The sequence below is a fragment of the Oryctolagus cuniculus genome, chromosome 12 (genome assembly GCF_964237555.1).
Source record: "Oryctolagus cuniculus chromosome 12, mOryCun1.1, whole genome shotgun sequence".
Taxonomy (NCBI): Eukaryota; Metazoa; Chordata; class Mammalia; order Lagomorpha; family Leporidae; genus Oryctolagus; species Oryctolagus cuniculus.
In genome coordinates, this window is record NC_091443.1 from 101,885,911 (window position 1) to 101,905,143 (window position 19,233).

General features: G+C 47.0%; 1 protein-coding gene and 1 long non-coding RNA gene across 3 annotated transcripts in view; one reads left to right on the plus strand and one right to left on the minus strand.

Annotated features, from left to right (window-relative positions):
* Nucleotides 1-224: 224 nt before the first annotated feature.
* BTBD1 (BTB domain containing 1) overlaps nucleotides 225-19,233 on the minus strand; it is a 38,571-nt gene continuing 19,562 nt past the window's right edge. For both annotated transcript variants that reach the window (XM_051834251.2, XM_008251042.4), the window contains 4 exons: nucleotides 13,857-14,049; nucleotides 6,046-6,133; nucleotides 2,238-2,384; nucleotides 225-1,736 (listed from right to left, as the gene is read on the minus strand). In XM_051834251.2, coding sequence (XP_051690211.1) covers nucleotides 1,578-1,736; nucleotides 2,238-2,384; nucleotides 6,046-6,133; nucleotides 13,857-14,049 — 587 coding nt within the window. In that variant the 3' untranslated portion in view covers nucleotides 225-1,577. The remainder of the gene's footprint in view (nucleotides 1,737-2,237; nucleotides 2,385-6,045; nucleotides 6,134-13,856; nucleotides 14,050-19,233) is intronic.
* On the plus strand, nucleotides 12,169-12,918 carry LOC127487730 (uncharacterized). The gene is made up of 2 exons (XR_011381065.1): nucleotides 12,169-12,392; nucleotides 12,519-12,918. It is a non-coding gene; the product is annotated as an uncharacterized lncRNA (long non-coding RNA).

Genomic DNA, 19,233 nt, shown 5'->3' on the forward strand with positions numbered 1-19,233 from the left:
GGCCAGGACAGGAGAGGTGAGCCTGAGCCAGAGTAAGCAACACCATCATTTTCCCTCTTGAGATTAGAACAGGGAGGAAAGACCCGACGCCGAGGGCAGCAGGGTGGCAGCTCCTCCGAGCTGTGTTAGGCAGCCCGAGGCTGTGTTGTATTATCTCCATACATTGCAGCTAAACCAAAGGCTGTCATGCATCCCACTTTAGACGACAAATGACAAAAAAGAGAAAAGGATAATGTGCATTTATTTTTTAAAAATTCCAGGGGACGTCCCGATGTCAGTAAACAGCTGGGGTTCCTGCACCTGTGGCCGCATACCGTCACAAGCATGGTTTAGCACAATGCAACGAGGCACGGGAAGCGCCTTCAACATCAAACCCACAGCTAGTCTGGGTCTGCGCTTTCTAAGGCAGAAGTTCTTTCTGTAAGGGGCACGACAGTGTTCGCTGGCTAGTCTTCAGTTAACCAGAACGACACGTTCCGCGGGCAATCCAGTCGACTGGGGCTGCAGAAGCAGAGAGAGGAGAAAGCCCCCTCCCTCGGCAGCTGCAGGAGGCCTCGGCCCCCACTGCCCACCTTCCTGACAATACACACGGAGCAAGACTCCAGAGGAAAAACGTGTGCATCCCCGTTACTATTTAGAAAATATCAATCATCCTCCACAGCGATTGGATGTCTGCAAACTTACAGACGCTTCCGTTTTTCATAGGATTATCCCTTCCAAGGGAAAAGGTGTGATAGGAAAATCCGCGTCATAAGGAAAGTTGATGAAGCTCTGCTGACTCTCCGCTCCTAACGCAGCGCGGGTGCGCTGACCGCGGTGCTGAAGTGGCCTCCGCTCAGTCCCCGCAGCCCCCGGACAGGCGCGGCCGAGCCTCGCAGTCTGTCTACTGAACAGGAATCAGTCCTAGCCCACACCGTTAGGCCCTTTGCTTATATCGCATTATTGCGAATTTATACAAACTCCATTAATAGTTTTACACTGTATTATGTAACACGTTTCTATACTATTACAAAATATCTGTTCCTTTAAATGCATTGACCATTTTCTTGGGCATTTATTAGGTCTATTTTTAGCATCTCTCCAAATGCTAGCCACCAGATATTTCAAACCCCGAATATAAAGTCAGTTTTATTAATTCTTTGAAATTAGTTATGAGAGCTCATTGGGACTGTAGGAATACTGACCCAACTCATCTAACCCTTCCAAACGGCTAAAACAAAAACAGAAAACAAAACCAGCTACATAAAACAAGATGATTCCAGAACTATTCCAAGACCGTGACCCAGCTGACCTAGGAAATTATACAAGGCGGAGCTGAAATAGCTTCGCTTTTGTTTCTATACAATTACACCCAGTTCTCTTCCTCTAAGATCGTAAGAAAATGGAAAACCTGCCTTTAAGTCAGTCATGCAGAGATTTCAATGAACATTTTCCTATCTCCTTTGAGAAACTAAAATGTTTTTTTATTTTACAATTATAAATACTCAAACACTCCAGCTATTTTTGGGGCCAGTTATTTGTGGTTTTGAGACTAGACGGTATGGTACTACTGAGCTAAGATGTACTGTGATGCTAAACTATGTATAAAATATGATTTCTGGGATTTGTCCATCTTCTATGGAAGTGCCATTGTTATTGCCAGGAGAACTGAAAAATAAGAAAACAGTCTTGCTCGCGGCCGGGGTCTCATGGACCACCTTCTTCAGTCCTTTTGTGCCGTAGTGGGAATCCGGACCCTGAGTGAGAACAAAAGGTTCATGAGCAATTTTCACTTAATAACCCTCAATCTAATGTGCTATTTTAATTAGATTAGTGGTTTACATTCCATTATAGCTCCTACAAAATTTTATGCTAAGTCATTTAATGAAAAACGAAGGTTTTGCCCAAAAGCTAATTAATGAGCACAGAGTGCAGACTGAGTGCAGAGCTCGGCTATTAGGGAGTAAGAGCTCTCAAGAAAGTAATTATTTTCCATTCATTCAGACATTCTAATTTCCTACTCAGACCAGCGGCTACTTCTTAGACCCATTTCCTCCTAAAGAGCTGTACCGAGGAGCACTTCTTTCCCCAGACCACGAGATAGGTCAGCTCCCAGCCTGCCTTCCACCCCGCTCTGCAGGTGCTTCCCAGCTCCTGAGGCATCCAGGACCGAGCTGGGGCCCCACCAGCGCCGGGGTGTGTGTGTGTGTGTGTGTGTGTGTGTATGCACGCGCGCGCACGCTCTAAGCCGCTCTTACCTTGAGGGTGGCGCACGCTGTGTAGCACACGTTGGGCAGGATTTCTATGGGCTCCTTGAACATGACCCTGAACGTGTTCGCGGTCCCATCACAACTAAAGCCGGTATCATTTTGTCCCAGGGTTTGTTTTTTTTCATATTCAATGATCTGTAAGTTTTGAAAGGTTAATTATATTTAAGTCAAAGCAGTCGAATGGACCACTGAGTCTGTGCTCTGACTCTCTCTCTCTCCTGCTGAGAGCCCCAGGAGCAGAGAGGCGCTACTTCCTGCTGGGCAGGAGCTCCAAGTTGGCCTTGGCTGGGGGACAGAGAAGCGTCCCCAAAAGGGCTTTAGAATGTGTGCACTTCACCTAAGGGACATGAGCCTTTAATGCTTGCCAGCTGACGTCTTGTTGCTAGAAAACCCCCTCACCATTGCCCATGTCTTAATGTAATTTACTGCAATTAAAATGACCTTCAGGGGCCAGCGCTGTGGCGTAGTGGGCTAAGCCTCCACCTGCAGCGTCGGCATCCCATGAACGCCTGCCTGTTTGTGTCCTGCTGCTCCTCATCCCATCCAGCTCTCTGCTGTGGCCTGGGAAAGCAATGGAAGATGGCCCAAGTCCTTGGGCCTCTGTACCTGCATGAGAGACCTGGAGCCATCTGGGGAGTGAACCAGCAGATGGAAGACCTCTCTCTCGGTCTCTCCCGGTGTGTAACTCTACCTCTCAAATAAAAAATTTTTAAGAAAATTAAAAAGGAGATGGAAACAGTAACAGTGAAACAAGCTGAAGCCATGTGTGCTGACTAGGTCAGGACAGGAGCCCCAGTGCGGGCAGGGACTGGGTACTGGGTTCCCAGCGGTGTGCAGTTTATGGAAACTGAGCCCTCAGTACCACTTATAGAATATGCACACTTTTCCTGTGTGTCTATCAAAGTTCAATTAAAAAAAAATACTGAAAGGACACACCATGATGGTGCCCTGGAGAACAGCAGTGGGCATGGGATTTGGCTGTGACTGTGCAATCCAGGAAAAAACCACGGGCTTCTCCTGAGTTTCACTCGGATCTTTTCATTTGGGAACGAATCTTGCTTTACCTTCTTCCCAAGATTATTGTGAGAATCAAAGTAACGACACACGACAGTGACTGGCCGAGTGCTAGCACGTTCCACGCAGCCTCGCCGTGGCGTGGGTTCCGCCTGACTGACGGCAGGGAGGAGAGGGAGGCTCACGCAGGTCGCTGATGCGCCCACCGCTATACCTCGCAGGGCTCCCTGGCTTCAGCAGGGCTCTCCATCGCCCTTCACCTGGCAAGACCCAGGGCAGGAACTCTGAAACGTGGGACCTATCAGCCTCGCCTGCCTTCTGCCATTGCCCATCACTCGCCTTTCTGACTCGCTGCTCTCAATACTGCTGTCCGTGGGGATGTTAGAGAAATGGAGATGCACTCAGCCCTCAGTCTACCGTCTTTCCTTAATGGGGTATGGAGCCAGTGACAGTGCACGGGGTTGACTACTGCTCTTCCAAGCGTGGACAGAAGGCAGCCCCTCTCTCTCTGCCTTTGAAACCCACGTGTCATTGCTACTATAATACAGGCCTTTGGCACTTTCCATCTGTCCAAAGTTGTTCTTGAAGAAGTGCATGTCTGTCCCTTGGGTGTAAGGTGAAGTGGTTCCCTACGAACAGGCGGATGAAGATGATGAATTTGTACAACAAAATGCTGCCTCTGTTGTGCCCAGCCCTGCTACTTCAACGGTACAGACTTCCCGTCCATCTCTGAGGTAGGGACCCTGGGCGGGTACTGTGAACAAGCCTTCCAGGTACTTCCAATAAACAGTCCTGTTTAAATATTTATTTATTTGAATATTATTTAAATATTTATTTATTTGAGTTATGGGGCCGGCGCTGTGGCCTAGCGGGTAAAGCCACTGCCTGCAGTGCCGGCATCCCATATGGGTGCTGGTTCGAGTCCTGGCTGTTCCACTTCTGATCCAGCTCTCTATGGCCTGGGAAAGCAGTGGAAGATGGCTCAAGTGCTGGGGCCACCACACCTGCGTGGGAGATCTGGGGGAAGCTCCTGGCTCCCGGCTTTGGATTAGCCCAGCTCTGGCCATGGAGGCCATCTGGGGAGTGAACCAGCAGATGTAAGACCTCTCTCTGTTTCTCTGCCTCTGCCTCTCTTTAACTTTACCTTTCAAATAAATAAGTAATTTTTTTTTTTTTAAAGGCAGAGTTACAGAGAGAAAGCAGGAGGGACAGAGAGAGACAGGTCTTCCATCCACTGGTTCACACCCCCAAATGGCTACAACAGCTGGGGCGGGCCAGGCAGGAACCAGAAGCTTCTTTGAGGTCTCCCATGTGGGTGCAGGGGCCCAAGCACTTAGGCCATCTCCTGCTGCTTTTCTTAGGCCATTAGCAAGGAGCTGGATTGGAATTGGAGCAACCAGGACTCGAACTGGTGCCCATGTGGGACGCAGACACTGCAGGCAGCAGCTTAACCCACTGTGCCAGCCCCAAACACTCTGTTTAATTGTACTGACTGAGAGGAGTGGAGGGGGAGTCAGGGACATGTGCTACTTAGTAGGTACCTGGTACTGAGACGCCTCCCATTGGAAGGGCCGGGACTACAGTTAAAACAACTGCAGGAGGGCTAACTCTGGATCTTAGCCTCAGAGCGGCTTTGGATAGCCTTGGTGCTGTTGGGGTTTCTGAAGATTTGCCATCATTGGTCAGCATTTACAAATGCGACAAGGGGAGACTCCACAGAGCAGGCAGTACTCCGGCTCCTGAAGACACAGCAGCTGCTCTGCACCCTTGGCCTTACGACCCCACTGCGACCTCCGGCAGGTGCTCAGCACTGCTGCCCCTTTAAACAGGCTCCAGCCACAGCGGGGGGGGGGGGGGCTCAGCCTCGTCCTGTCCCCACAGCCCTGACACCCCGCCCTCTGGAGTCTCAGGAGGTGCTCTGAAGACTGCCCCCCACCCCCAGGCCTGCTCGCTAGCCTGCTGTCTAGCCTGCTCAAGCAAGCGCTTGGGCTCTCCTGCACAGGATGTTAGCCACCACTTCCACTTCCAATCCAGATCCCCGCTAATGGGACGGTGCGGCCGTCTGCACGTGGCTGCCCTGCACCACCCAGGCCGAGGCCGCTATTCGGGAAACTAATGATCTATTTTGATCACAAGGCTCAGTCCACCCAAGTTCTCACTATGAAAAGTACAGCAGCAACATTTTAGAAGATTTTTATGTTGATAAACCAAAGTTTGAAATATTGCTTCCTTTTCTCCTATTTTTTAATTTTCACATAAAATATGTCTAGCACTGCATATAATTTGTAGATAAACTACGATATAGTTGTGTTTTCAGAAATAATTCTGCTAGTTGGTGTGAGCAGTCCACAGTGCAGAGACACTGTCTGATGAAGCAGGGTTGGGGAGAGAGGGCTGGCACTTTCCTCCAGACGGGTGCCAGCGCCCTCGCTCAGCACGGCAGGGTTTGGGCAGACACCTGGGAGTTGGAGGAAGCTCCCAGGGTTCAAAGCACAGTGGAACCTGCGGGTAGTGGTTTCAGGGCTGCCAGTCGCAGCAGGAAGTACTAACACAGGGCGCCCTTGACCTGGGAGAGCACCCTGGGCCCTGTGGCCGCTGGGAAGGAGCCTGGGTCTCTGAACCCAGATTTTTTAGATTTTGTTAAACATTCTTGGCTCAAAATGATTCTAACGGGCTTTCTGATGCCTTTGATCTTGGAAATTTGGATTTCTGGCAAAACCCAAACCTTACTGTAGAAGTGCGTGCTTTCCCCGCCTGCAGACGCTACGGCGGGCGAGCGTACCTGGATGTTCACTTGATAATCCGTGGGGCCATGGATGGATCCGTACAAGCCAAACCCAACGATGGAGATTCTTCTGTTCACCGTGAACCTGCGGGAGAGAAGCCAGACAGAAACTCACGTCAACAACCCCACAGGAGCTCCAAACCATGATTTTCTAAGTGTCATCTGGAACATCCAACCTTGCTTATAAAAAGGAAAACGGTGAAAAATTAGTGATCCCTGAGAACGCCCTCACTTCCTAGAGTAAAGGCGAATTTAACCGGAGCTTAAGTCCACTTTGCTCTCTGTCCTCGCAGAGAACAGAACCCAAACTTCCGCCGTGTGGTCACGGCCGTCCCAGGGCCACGCCGGCACCAGCGTGTGTGCACTGGCATCGGGGACACGAGGGTCAGCGCCCGGACCACGACCCCTCCTCCCCTCACTGAACGGCTACCGCACGGAGGACCTGGCTCAGCACTTGGGGGGTGGTGCCCGCACACCATGTCTACCCACTGGACGGACAGCCTCACGAGGGACACAAGCAGAGCTAGGAGCAAAGGCCACAGGAGCGGGTGGCAGTGGGAGGGAAGCCAGCCGCTGGAGGGCTCGGGGCAGGGCCCAACTTACTCCAGTGCCAGAAGCATGAGTCAGTGCAGTTTGGGGGTCAGAGTTAGGAAATACGGACCCGTCTCACCCCATTTTATCCCGGTGTGAACACTGACAGGAACACACAGACTGCAACATCAGAGACGCTCTGCGGCGTGCCCCACATCTGCCCATGGTCAGCCACAACTCAGCTGTGAAGGCGAACACCCGGCACGCCACAGCCACGGAGGGAGCACCCCTCCCGACTTTCTGCAGAGTCCTCATGTTTTTGAAATCTTTTTCATGTAAAATAGTAAAATTTTTTTTTTGACAGGCACAGTAGACAGTGAGAGAGAGACAAAGGTCTTTCTTTTGCCGTTGGTTCACCCCACAATGGTCGCTGCAGCTGGCGCACCGCGCTGATCCGAAGCCAGGAGCCAGGTACTTACCCTGGTTTCCCATGGGGTGCAGGGCCCAAGCACTTGGGCCATCCTCCACTGCCCTCCCTGGCCGCAGCAGAGAGTTGGCCTGGAAGAGGGGCAACCGGGACAGAATCTGGCGCCCAGACCAGGACTAGAACCTGGGGTGCCTGCACTGCAGGCAGAGGATTAGCCTAGTGAACCACGGCACCAACCAAAATAGTAAATTATTAATACTAATATACTACATCTACTCCTTGGTTGGATAACCCAGGATACCTGCAGTTTTTATTACTGTAAATAATGCCATGGTGAACAATCTGAGAGCTGAATCAATAAACAAAGCCTTAATTATTTTTCCCTAGAATAAATTCCTATTATAATTGTTGGTGAAAATGAAAAGTGCATTTCTGTTTTTTTTTTTTTTTTCCTTTTCTTTATTTGAAAGACAAGCACAGAGACAGAGAGAGAGAAAGAATTCTCTCATTTTTTGGTTCACTCCTCAAATGCTCACCAACAGCTGGGACTGCACTAGGCTGATTCCAGGAGCTGAGAACTCAGGTTGGGTTCCCACGGGGGTGTCAGGGACCCACTGCCTTTCCGGAGTGTCCCTCAGCAGGAAGCTAGAGCTGGGATTCAAACTCAGGGACTTCAAAGTGGGCACTGGCATCCCAGGCAGCACCTGCCCCCAAAGGCACATCCACGACACTTGAGGCAAACAGCGTCACACTGCTTTCTGGAAGGCACCACTTGGCTCCCATAAGGAATAAGGGTTCTTTCTTCCTCCCTTCCTCTCCATTTTTCTTTCTTTCTTTCTTCCTTCCTTCCTTCCTTCCTTCCTTCCTCTCTTTCTCTTTCTCTCTCTCTCTTTCTTTCTCTCTCTTTCTCTTTCCTTCCTTCCTTCCTTCATTCGTTCGTTCGTTCTTTCGTTTCCTTCCTTCTTTCCTTCCTTCCTTCCTTCCTTCGGCCATTGCTGTGGCTACTAGGCTAATCCTCTGCCTGCGGTGCTGGCACCGGATTCTGTCCCGGTTGCTCCTCTTCCAGGCCAGCTCTCTGCTGTGGCCCGGGAAGGCAGTGGAGGATGGCCCAAGTGCTTGGGCCCTGCACCCGCACGGGCGACCAGGAGGACGCACCTGGCTCCTGGCTTTGGATGGGCTCAGCAAGCAGGCCGTAGTGGCCATTTGGGGGGTGAACCAATGGAAGGAAGACCTTTCTCTCTGTCTCTCTCACTATCTAACTCTGCCTGTCCAAAAAAACAAAACAAAACAAAAAAAAACAAACCAGATTCATTTATTTATTTGAAAGTCAGAGTTACACAGAGAGGAGAGGCAGAGAGAGAGGTCTTCCATCTGATGGTTCACTCCCCAGGTGGCTGCAACAGCTGGTGCTGCGCCAATCTAAAGCCAGGAGCCAGGAGCTTCTTCCAGGTATCCCACACAGGTGCAGGGGCCCAAGGCCTTGGGCCATCCTCCACTGCTTTCCCAGGTGCATTAGCAGAGAGGTAGATTGGAAGTGGAGCAGCTAGGACTAGAACCAGTGCCCATATGGGATGCCAGTGCTGCAGGCCGGGGTTTTAACCTGCTGTGCCACAGCGCTGGCCCTTGCACTGGCTCTTTAATGAAACACCCACTCATGCTTTTTTCCTCATTTTTCTCCACTTGACACATTTTCTTATTGTAGGTTTGAAAGAGCACATGATGCAGAGGTTATGGCTGTTTATGCTTTTGTGTAAGTATAAATTACAACATGTCTCCCATTTGTCATTTATCTCCTAATTTTATGGTGGTTTTAGACAAATACTTTCCAAACTTATAGTCAAATTATGAGCTGTGCCAAGTTCCGAGAGGGCCGTCTCAGCTGTTCTGGCACAGTCACCGTTCAGTTCTTATCTAGTGTTAGAATTTAACCTGCATGGGTACTGCTGCATGAGACCGACAAGGCACTAAACGTACTGCTCCCGTAGTTACGTCTTCCCTTCCTTCTACTGTCTTCTTTTTTATTTATTGACAGGCAGAGTGGACAGTGAGAGAGAGAGACAGAGAGAAAGGTCTTCCTTTGCCGTTGGTTCACCCCACAATGGCCGCTGCGGCTGGCGCACTGCGCTGATCTGAAGCCAGGAGCCAGGTGCTTCTCCTGGTCTCCCATGGGGTGCAGGGCCCAAGCACCTGGGCCATCCTCCACTGCACTCCCGGGCCACAGCAGAGAGCTGGCCTGGAAGAGGGGCAACCGGGACAGAATCCGGTGCCCCGACTGGGACTAGAACCTGATGTGCCGGCGCCGCAGGCGGAGGATTAGCCTAGTGAGCCGCGGCGCCGGCCCCTTCTACCGTCTTCTAAATGCCCATTAGGAGACAGTGAGCTCTGAGTTCTGCTGTTTCATACAACACTAACTTCTTACAGCTGTACCACACTTTCTCCTATGTGATCTGTCCTCTTTTTTTAAAAGAGAAACATCTGGGGCTGGTGCTGTGGCGTAGTAGGCTAGGCCTCCGCCTGTGGCACGGGAGTTCCATATGGGCGCTGGTTCGTGTTCTCGCTGCTTCTTTTCCAATCCAGCTCTCTGTTTATGGCTTGCGAAAGCTGTAGAAGATGGCCCAAGTCCTTGGCCCCTGTACCCACATGGCAGACCAGGAGGAAACTCCTGGCTCCTGGCTTTGCTTTGGTCCATCTCCGGCTGTTGTGGCCATTTCGGGAGTGGACCAGAGGATGGAAGACCTTTCTCTCTGTCTTCCCCCTCCCTGTCTGTAACTTTGCCTCTCAAATAAATAAATAAATAAATTCTTAAAAATAAAAAGATATGGCCGGCGCCGTGGCTCACTAGGCTAATCCTCCGCCTAGCGGCGCCGGCACACCGGGTTCTAGTCCCGGTCGGGGCGCCAGATTCTGTCCCGGTTGCCCCTCTTCCAGGCCAGCTCTCTGCTGTGGCCAGGGAGTGCAGTGGAGGATGGCCCAGGTGCTTGGGCCCTGCACCCCAAGGGAGACCAGGTAAAGCACCTGGCTCCTGGCTCCTGCATCGGATCAGCACGGTGCACCGGCCGCGGCGGCCATTGGAGGGTGAATCAACGGCAAAGGAAGACCTTTCTCTCTGTCTGTCTCTCTCACTGTCCACTCTGCCTGTCAAAAAAAATTAAAAAATTAAAAAACAAAAAAATAAATAAATAAAAAGATAAACATTTACCCTTCCAAATAACTTTAAAATAATTTTGTCAAGTCATGCCCTCCTACTAGAAACATGTAGTTTCTCAGAGGTACTGCCGAGTATCTACAGGTTAACTTGGATGACATCATCCTTATTAAAGGCCTGATTCAAGTTCTCCATTTCTTCATAAATGCACCACACTGAACATTTCTCACTGAGTTTCATCCCACTTTATGTTGTTAGTGCTATGAATGGCGTTACTCATAGTGTTACAGCACTACTCAGCATACACTATAATACCTATTACTACAGCAAAGTAATGTCTATAACAGTAATACAATTTTAAACTGTAATACTATTATATTTACAGCGCATAACATTTGCTACATACACGTGAATTTTTACCGAGATGAAATGTATGTAAGATGTACATTTTCAAGTGTGCAGTTCTGTGGCATCAAGCAGCTACTGCCATTATTCATCCCTATGTGAGCCTTGATGAATGAGAATGTCAATGGTTTCCACACACACATTTTCTGAGCAGCCAGCAATCTCCTGTATTGGTTCTAATAGATTTATTTAGGTTGATCTGTTGCTCTCAAAGGGGGTCCTGCCCCCAAGGAGGCAGCCTGTGCTTGCACAAAGGTTTAGGGCCTCAACTGGCAAGGAGCCAGCGAGACCAGACGTCCAATACTTCACACAAATCTCCCATAATAATAATAATAATAAATCCCAGTTGTCTGAAGTGTCTGGCCAGAGTTCATGTAGGTAAATTTATCTGTGACTAATCCTTGAGCCTATTTCATTTATAAGTCAAAGATTTGTTAGTGTATTAACATTTACTGACTTTTACAAGAGGCAACTACCATATAAATAGTAGTCAGTTCTTATGATTTGTGATCCTTAGGTTGTATGAAGTCACAAACACTGAACCACAGCTCCTGGGGGATATATGTACATTTGTACACACATACACAGCAAGGACACACACACATCTCACGTGTACCAGCATCTTCAGTCCTAAAAACAACTCATCCCAGGAGCTTCTACTGTATTTTATGACAGAGAAAATGGGGTTCAGGAGTGTCAGCTGACTCACCGGAGGCTGCACACTGACAGCTGCCAGGGCTGGGATTCTCATCCTGTGCATCCAGCCAGAGAGCCAGGGTTTCCTGCACCAGCCCAACTACTCCCTCCGCAGGGAGCGCTGGGGGGAGGCCTGACCTCAGTCAACTGCAGCTGGGAACATGCTGGTCTGGCCACCTGACTTTTTTACTGAAAAGACTATGAAAAGGCCCTGAGCATTGACTGCATGGTCACCAATGAATTCCAGCAAGAAGGCGAGGTCATAACACAGAAGCTGTGAGTAAAGAGGTTTTATCTGAACCCCTAAACACAATGACAGCAAAGGCAGCAGTGCTGCCCACGATAGTGGAGACAGGAGTCTAATGCACCCTCAGCCGCAGCTGTCTCATCACCGGTAAGTGCGCACCTGTACTGCACCTGACGCCGACCAGCCATCCTCTAGTGTTGGCCTGCACAAAGAGGTCGCCACCTGTTTTATGTTGCTCTCACTGGCATTTACTTCTCCTTTACACAATGTAGCCATTTATCAGTTTAAAACATATGTGTGAAGAATATTCCTTAGAATTTCATCTCAGGTTAGTAAAGAGGGAATTACTAAATGTTTATTATAAAAAAGGAGGAACTGGGAGGCTGGTGCTGGTACAGCAGGTTAAGCCGACACCTGTGATCCCATATAGGTGCTGGTGGAGTCCCCGCTGCTCCACTTCCTATCCAGCTCCCTGCCAATGCTGGGAAAGCAGCAGAAGACAGTCCCAGTGTTTGGGCCCCTGCCACCAACGTGGGAGACCCAGTCTCCTGGCTTTGGCGTGACCCAGCCTTAGCCATTGCCACCATTTGGGCAAACAGTGGAGGGAAGATCTGTCTCCCTCTCTCTCTAACTCTGCCTTTCAAACATATTTAAATTTATTTTTTTAAGGATTTGATGGAACTAGGAACTACTGGTGCACATGTCATCAAATAATCAAAAAGGCCTCTTCCTTCCAAGAGTCAAGCATCTAACTGCGTTACCCTTTAACACCACATCGATCAGGATTCCAGTAACTGCTGAAACACAGCAGACAGCAGAGACCCCAATCCTGAGGCTTCAGTTGTCTACCATCTCCTAGACTCAATCTACGAAGAGTTATGTCTGGAATACAGGTGAGATTTCCCCAGGCGCCTTTCCAACATCTGCTCAACCCAAACTACTCCTCTGACCTGCTCTGTGACGAGCGATGCAATACGTTCCGGACCACCAAGCCATTCCTTCACTGTTTGCTCCTGCAGGCCTCGTCTAAGGAGCTGCTGGAGTCAGTATGCCACCCCTGACACACAGTAGCTTCTGTGTGTTGAATGCGGCTGCGTCAGTATACATTTGTCTCTCAGATTCCTACAGAAGGATTCTGCTTCCTTCAATCGTCAACTACAGTGTGCTTTCTTCTTCTGAGGCTTATCTGTGCCTGGAGGGTTTGGTAAAACTCACCTGTAAAAACCACCTTGTGAAGGGACAGTTCTTTGATAACTTTTAATTCCTTCCATGGTAACTGGTCTAGTCACGTTTTCTTCTTCAGTCAATTTTGATAATTTATATTTGCCTATAAAATGATCCATTCCATCAATATGTTCAATTTGTTAGCACAGAGTAAATCCAGAGTTCAAATAAAAATTGCGTATGATTATATTCCCATTTTGACTTCTATTTTCTTTACTATCTTTACAGATATTTACAATATCTGTAAATTTATAATTTTTAATTATATTTTATGTTTTATTTATATTATATTATATTTATATGTTTTAAATTCTATTTTTTAATTAATTTCTACATTTTTGGCATCCTTTTCCTGGGGTTCTTTGCTATTCATTTTCAAGCTTCTGAGTTGAACGTTTGTATTACTTATTTCTACTCTAACTTATTTACTAAAATTAATGAACTATTATGTTTTCTTTGTGTGCCGCTTTGATCTCGTAACCTAACTTTTACATATAGCATTCTCATTGTGAATGATCCCAAAACAGTGTACAAATCATGCTTTATTCCCAAGACTTGGAATAGTCGCCCCCTAGAGTTCTATTTTTAAACAAACGCGCTATTTCCACTTTTATATTAACTTGCTACTAAATAACTGAAAATCCAGAAGGTATGTTTTAGGAATACCAATCTGTTTCTATTTTGGCATTTAACACAGTCCTAAGATAAATTAAATTAAACACAGTCCTAAGATAAATTCCTCAAAAGGATTCTATGCTGGCATTTTTCAAGACTCGATTTTTTTTTTCAAATTCAAAGCTTCTATAAATGGATACTAAAATTTTTCATGCAATGTTTAAATACTCACACTAAATGTAGTAAGGTTAAATTTATTAGTTTTAGCCTCAAGCCTGTAAAGATAGCAGTTGATCATTAAGGTCTGGCACTCAGCTCGCCAGCAGTGGCGAGCCAAACAATTCACGTAACAGGAGACGTTTTCCTAGGAGGTTACCCTCACTCACAATTCGGTGAGGAAAACCGTATGCCTGGTGACTTCTTGACTCATATATTAACTTGAAGATGTATTAAATGAGTATGAAATAAAATGCTGGTCATCATCTCCCACGAGTGCCACGCCCAGCGCCCGAGGATACCTGATGCGATCGCTGGTTCCGCTGTAGCCCCAGCGGCTCTCGACCTGCTGGAATCTGTTGATGCAGCACTCCTTGCCCCGGAGGCAGCAGCGGGGCCGGTCAGTGTACTCCACGCGGGGTTTGGGATTGACCGTGAAGTGAAGAAACAGGTTCACCACTTCACGATCCGACAAAATGCCAGACTGAGCAGGGCCTGTGAAGTAAAGACGTAGAGTCTCAGAGCAGGAAGAGAAGCCTTAGCTTACAGAAATGTCGATAAATCCACCTGAGGATAACCTAACAGAATATCAGTGTTAAAATCCTCAATAAGTCACAGCTTAGATGAAACCCTAAGGCAAGCGAAAGATCTCTGGGTCCTTCTATCCGCTCTCCACAGACTTCTGTTCAGCAGAGGAGCAGGGTCATTCCCTGTGCAGTGGAGGTGGGGAAATGCTCACCACAGCAGCCAGGCCATTGTCCTGCCCTCTCCCCTCACCTGTCTGCAATGCAACCTGTCTAGAGATGGGAACAGACAAGGAACAGTGCCTCATTTCTGGGGCTGAGGAGTTGGCAGAGGGCAGGAGCTAAGACTGGAAGACCTATGGAGGCAGCATATGACATATGCTACAGTTTTCCCACACACTCTCTCAGAGAAGAGAAACATTCCAAATGCCTTAAAGTTAACCAGGAATGAATTTGGTTCCTTATAAAAGATATCAGGAGATCCCTCCAAAGACCAATGAAAGCAATCTAAATAAGAGGCTGCAAAACACTGGAGAGTTGGTTTAAGAAGCCATAATTCACACTTTCATGTAAAATCTTGATCTTACCACATGAGGTTAGTATTTTAAAAATCTGACACATAGGAGTGGACGTTCAGAGAAGCAGTCACAATGATGCTTGGAACGCCGACACCCCACACCAGAATGACTGCATTCAAGTCTTAGCTCTGCTTCTGACTCCCGCTTCCTGCTCCTGTGCACAACGGGAGGCCAAGTTCTTACGTCCCTGCCACTGACATGGGAGTGCCTTTCAGTTAGGTGAACAGAGAAAATATCATGCCACCCTGCCAGACCTGGTCCCAAGGATCACTGTTTGTAATTTCTAAAGACCGTAAAGAAGGAAAATAGAAAATTTAATTTAAACTTAAAATCTACATTTTAGCAAAAAAACAGAAGTAGCATCACATATCAACAGAAAGATGGAAATGAAAACTCATCTGACTTTATCAGAATGATGAGGACCAATATACAAGGGATTTTAAGAAAAAGATGTATTTATTTTGAAAGAGTTACGAGGCAGGGGGAGGAGGGGAGAATTTTCCATGCACTCGTTCACTCCCCAGATAGCCACAATGGCCAGAGCTGGGCCAGGCTGAAGCCAGGAGCTTCATCTGGGTCTCCCACACAGACGGTAAGGGCCTAAACACTTGGGTCATCTTCCGCTGCTTTCCCAGGCCACTAGCAGGGAATTGGATTAGAAGTGGAGCAGGCATGGCCGGCGCCGCGGCTTACTAGGCTAATCCTCCGCCTAGCGGCGCCGGCACACCGGGTTCTAGTCCCGGTCGGGGCGCCGGATTCTGTCCCGGTTGCCCCTCTTCCAGGCCAGCCCTCTGCTGTGGCCAGGGAGTGCAGTGGAGGATGGCCCAGGTGCTTGGGCCCTGCACCCCATGGGAGACCAGGAAAAGCACCTGGCTCCTGGCTCCTGCCATCGGATCAGCGCGGTGCGCCGGCCGCAGCGCGCCGGCCGCGGCGGCCATTGGAGGGTGAACCAACGGCAAAGGAAGACCTTTCTCTCTGTCTCTTTCTCTCACTGTCCACTCTGCCTGTCAAAAAAAAAAAAAAAAAAAAAGAAGTGGAGCAGGCAGGACACCACCCAGAGCCCATATGGGATCAGCATCACAGGTGGCGGCGTTAACTACTACACCACAATACCTGCCCTCCAAAAAGGGAACAGAATGTTTACAATGATTAACATGCTTGATAAATGGGCTGGCGCTATGATGCTGTGGGTTAAGTTGTCACTTCTGATGTCAGCATCCCCTATTTGGGTGACGGTTCGAATCCTGGCTTTTCTGTTTCCGATTCAGCTTCCTGTTAATTTGCCTGGAAAAGCAGGGGGTGATGGTTCAATTATTACTTGGGTCCCTGCCACCCATGGGGGAGACCCAGATGGAGTTCCTGCTGTTAACAATAGCTCTGGCTGCCGTTGTGAGCATTTCCTGGCTCCTAGCTTCAACTTGGCCCAGCTCTGGCTATTGTGGCCATATGGGAAGTAAACCACAGGCTGGAAAATTTCTCTCTCTCTTTCCTTACTCTGCTTTCACATGTATCAATCAATCAATCATAGAAAAATATATAAATAAATAAAAATAAGTGGTAAAAAGCTGCGCTCAACCTACAGATAACTAGCAGTACTGAAGAAATGGTGATAAGGAATAAGATGGTGCAGCAATTCAAGGTGCTAATAAGAAAATTTCCTTAGCGGAGAAACACAAGTCCTCAGACAATGCAAAGCTTCTCAGGTGTTACCCATGTACCTACCAAATAAAACAAAACAAGATGCACTCCTGTTAACTGAGGGCTCAATCAAAATAAAGAATGCAAGGAAGTGTATGTCAGATAAAAAGACACACCACACACAACACCTTCAAACAGCTGAAAACACAAAGACGTGTGAAATCTTAAAAGCTCCAGAAAAAAAGGATACATTAGTTAGACAGAATAATTAAGAAATAATGGACCACAAAAGGAAACAGCATAATATTCAAAAGATGAATGACAATAACTGCCAACCTAGAGTCCCCTATCTAGAAAATATGCTTCAAGACTGAAGGTAGAGGGAGGGCCTTTGGCCTAATGGTTAGGACACCTGCATCCCACATGGGAGTGCCTGGGTTCTAGTCATGGCTCTGGCTCCTGACTCTAGCATCCTGCTAATGCAGACCCTGGGAAGGCAGTGGTGATGGCAAGTGGTTGGGTTCCTGCCACTCATGTGGGAGACCTGGATTGAATTTCCAGCTCCCTGGCTACTGCAGGGGAGTGAACCAGCAGAGTGAACCAGGGAGTTCTCTATATATTTCTGTTCCTCTCTCTGCCTCTCAAATAAAATAAATTTTAAAAGAAATTAAAAATTTTAAAAGAAAATAAAAAAAAAACTGAAGGCAAGATAAAGACGTTTTGGGACCACTGCTGGGTGCCAGCATTCCATATGGGCACCAGTTCAAGTCTCGGCTGCTCCACTTCTGATCTGGCTCCCTGCTAATGCGCCTTGGAAAGCAGTGGAAGATGGCCCAAGTACTTAGGCCCCTGGCTTTGGATCTGCCCAGCTCTGGCCCTTGTGGCCATCTGGGGAGTGAACCTGCGGATGGAAGATCTCTCTCTCTCTGTAACTCTGCTTTCAAATAAACAAATCTTTAAAACAGCAATAATGACATGACTTAAAATTTATGAAGACATAAAATACATCAAACAGTAGCACCAAAGGCTAGAGAGGATTCAATGTAGTTAATGAGGTCCTTGCCATGTGTCGGAAAACTTAAAACTTTAAGATTTAACTTAAAAATCTACTAAGAACATATTCTTATAACATCAAGTGTAACCCACTGAAGCAATCATAAAAGAATGTTTAAAAAGTGGATGGAAAAAATAAAATAAAAATAATTTGATTCCTCCAAAGAAAGAAAGAAAAAAAAAAAGCATCCAAAAACAGATGAGGCAGGGCGAGTGTCTGGCCCAGCAGTTAAGATGCGGCTAGGCCACCTGCATCCCTCTCTGAGGGCCTGGGTTCAGTCTCAGCTCCTCTCCTCGTCCCCGCTTCCTGCGAATGCACACCCTGGAGGCAGCAAGTGATGGCTCAAGCAGCCGGGTCCTTGCTACACAGGTGGGGACGGATTTATCAGCTCCTGGCTCCCAGCTTGGCCTGGCTGAGCTCTGGCTGTTGCATATATTGGGGGAATAAACCAGTGGGTGGAAGATCTGTCTCTACCTTTCACATAAAATTTAAACAAATTTAAAAACAAAACAAAAAAATAGCAGAATCAAAAGGAGACATGTTCCTGATCATAACCAAAAATTTTAACCAACTTCTTTCAGTAAGTGATATAACAGACCAAAATAACCCACACACAGATAGAAAATGTGAACATCATTAGCATATTTCTTTCACAGCTACAGGATTAATGTTGAACATTTATTTATCAAATTAATGTTGAACATTAATTTGTTGAACAGATACAGAAATAGTTCAATTTTTCTGCCTCCAACATCTCAGAGCACATTCTGAATATGCATGGATAGTTATGAAAACACATATGCCAGGCCATAAACAAGTCTCAACAACTTTCAGCCTTACAGGACAAATGACTTAAATGTTCCTGAGCACAGGCTGAAAACCCTGGTCCAAGTATTTATCTCACAAAGTCATAAGAACTAACTACATGACCCCAACCAAATTAGAATTAAAGAAAGGAAATAAAGATAAAAATTTCTGAAATGGAAAACATGCTATGATAAAGAAAATAAGCCAGAAGCTGGTTCCTGGCAAGGTTACTACAAACTCCGGTTAGCTGAAAAGATGAAACAGCCTAAACTTTTGTATTAGACTGATTCTGATAATTTTACTATAAGGATGGAAAATTACAGTATAATTTATTTTTATGAAGCAGTCATAAAAGTACTAAAAAACTTCAGCAAATTGAAGCCAGTAATATACAAACAGGGATAATGCATGACAATCAAGTCTAGTTAATATAAGGAATCCAAAACAGGTATAAATTGGAAAGTCAATTAATGCAGTTCAGTATATTAACAGAATAAAGGGGAAAACTGTATAATCTCAAAAAAAATAAAAATAAGTTGATTTCTCTGAAAGACACATAAAAAGCACATATGATGATGGACAACAAATTACAAAATGATAAATGTAAGTCCAAATATATTAGCAATTACATTAAATCTAAGTAAACCAAACAGTCCAAATAAAAGAGTTTGTCAGGTCGGATTAAAAAAATACCAGCATGTTCAACATTATTAATCATTAGAAACCCGAAACTACAATCACAACAAATTCTATCTTCACATCTACCCAATACGTGCAATACCACGTCCTGGAAAGGATGTACACAAGCGGAATGAAGCTTCCTCTTCAATTCACTGCTGCGTGTGCACTGTTACCACCATTTTGGCAGAACCTGCCACAGCTGAACTTACACACACTTGATGACCTTGAAGATCCACTCCTACACTCGTACGTTCAACAGACTGGATTACACGCATACACAAATGGTGTGTACAGGCGTGCTCACAACAGCCCCCAACAGATCACTGTGAATTCACAAAACAGAGCACTGCACAACACTGAAAAAGAATGAGCTACTGCCACACGCTTCCACGTGGAT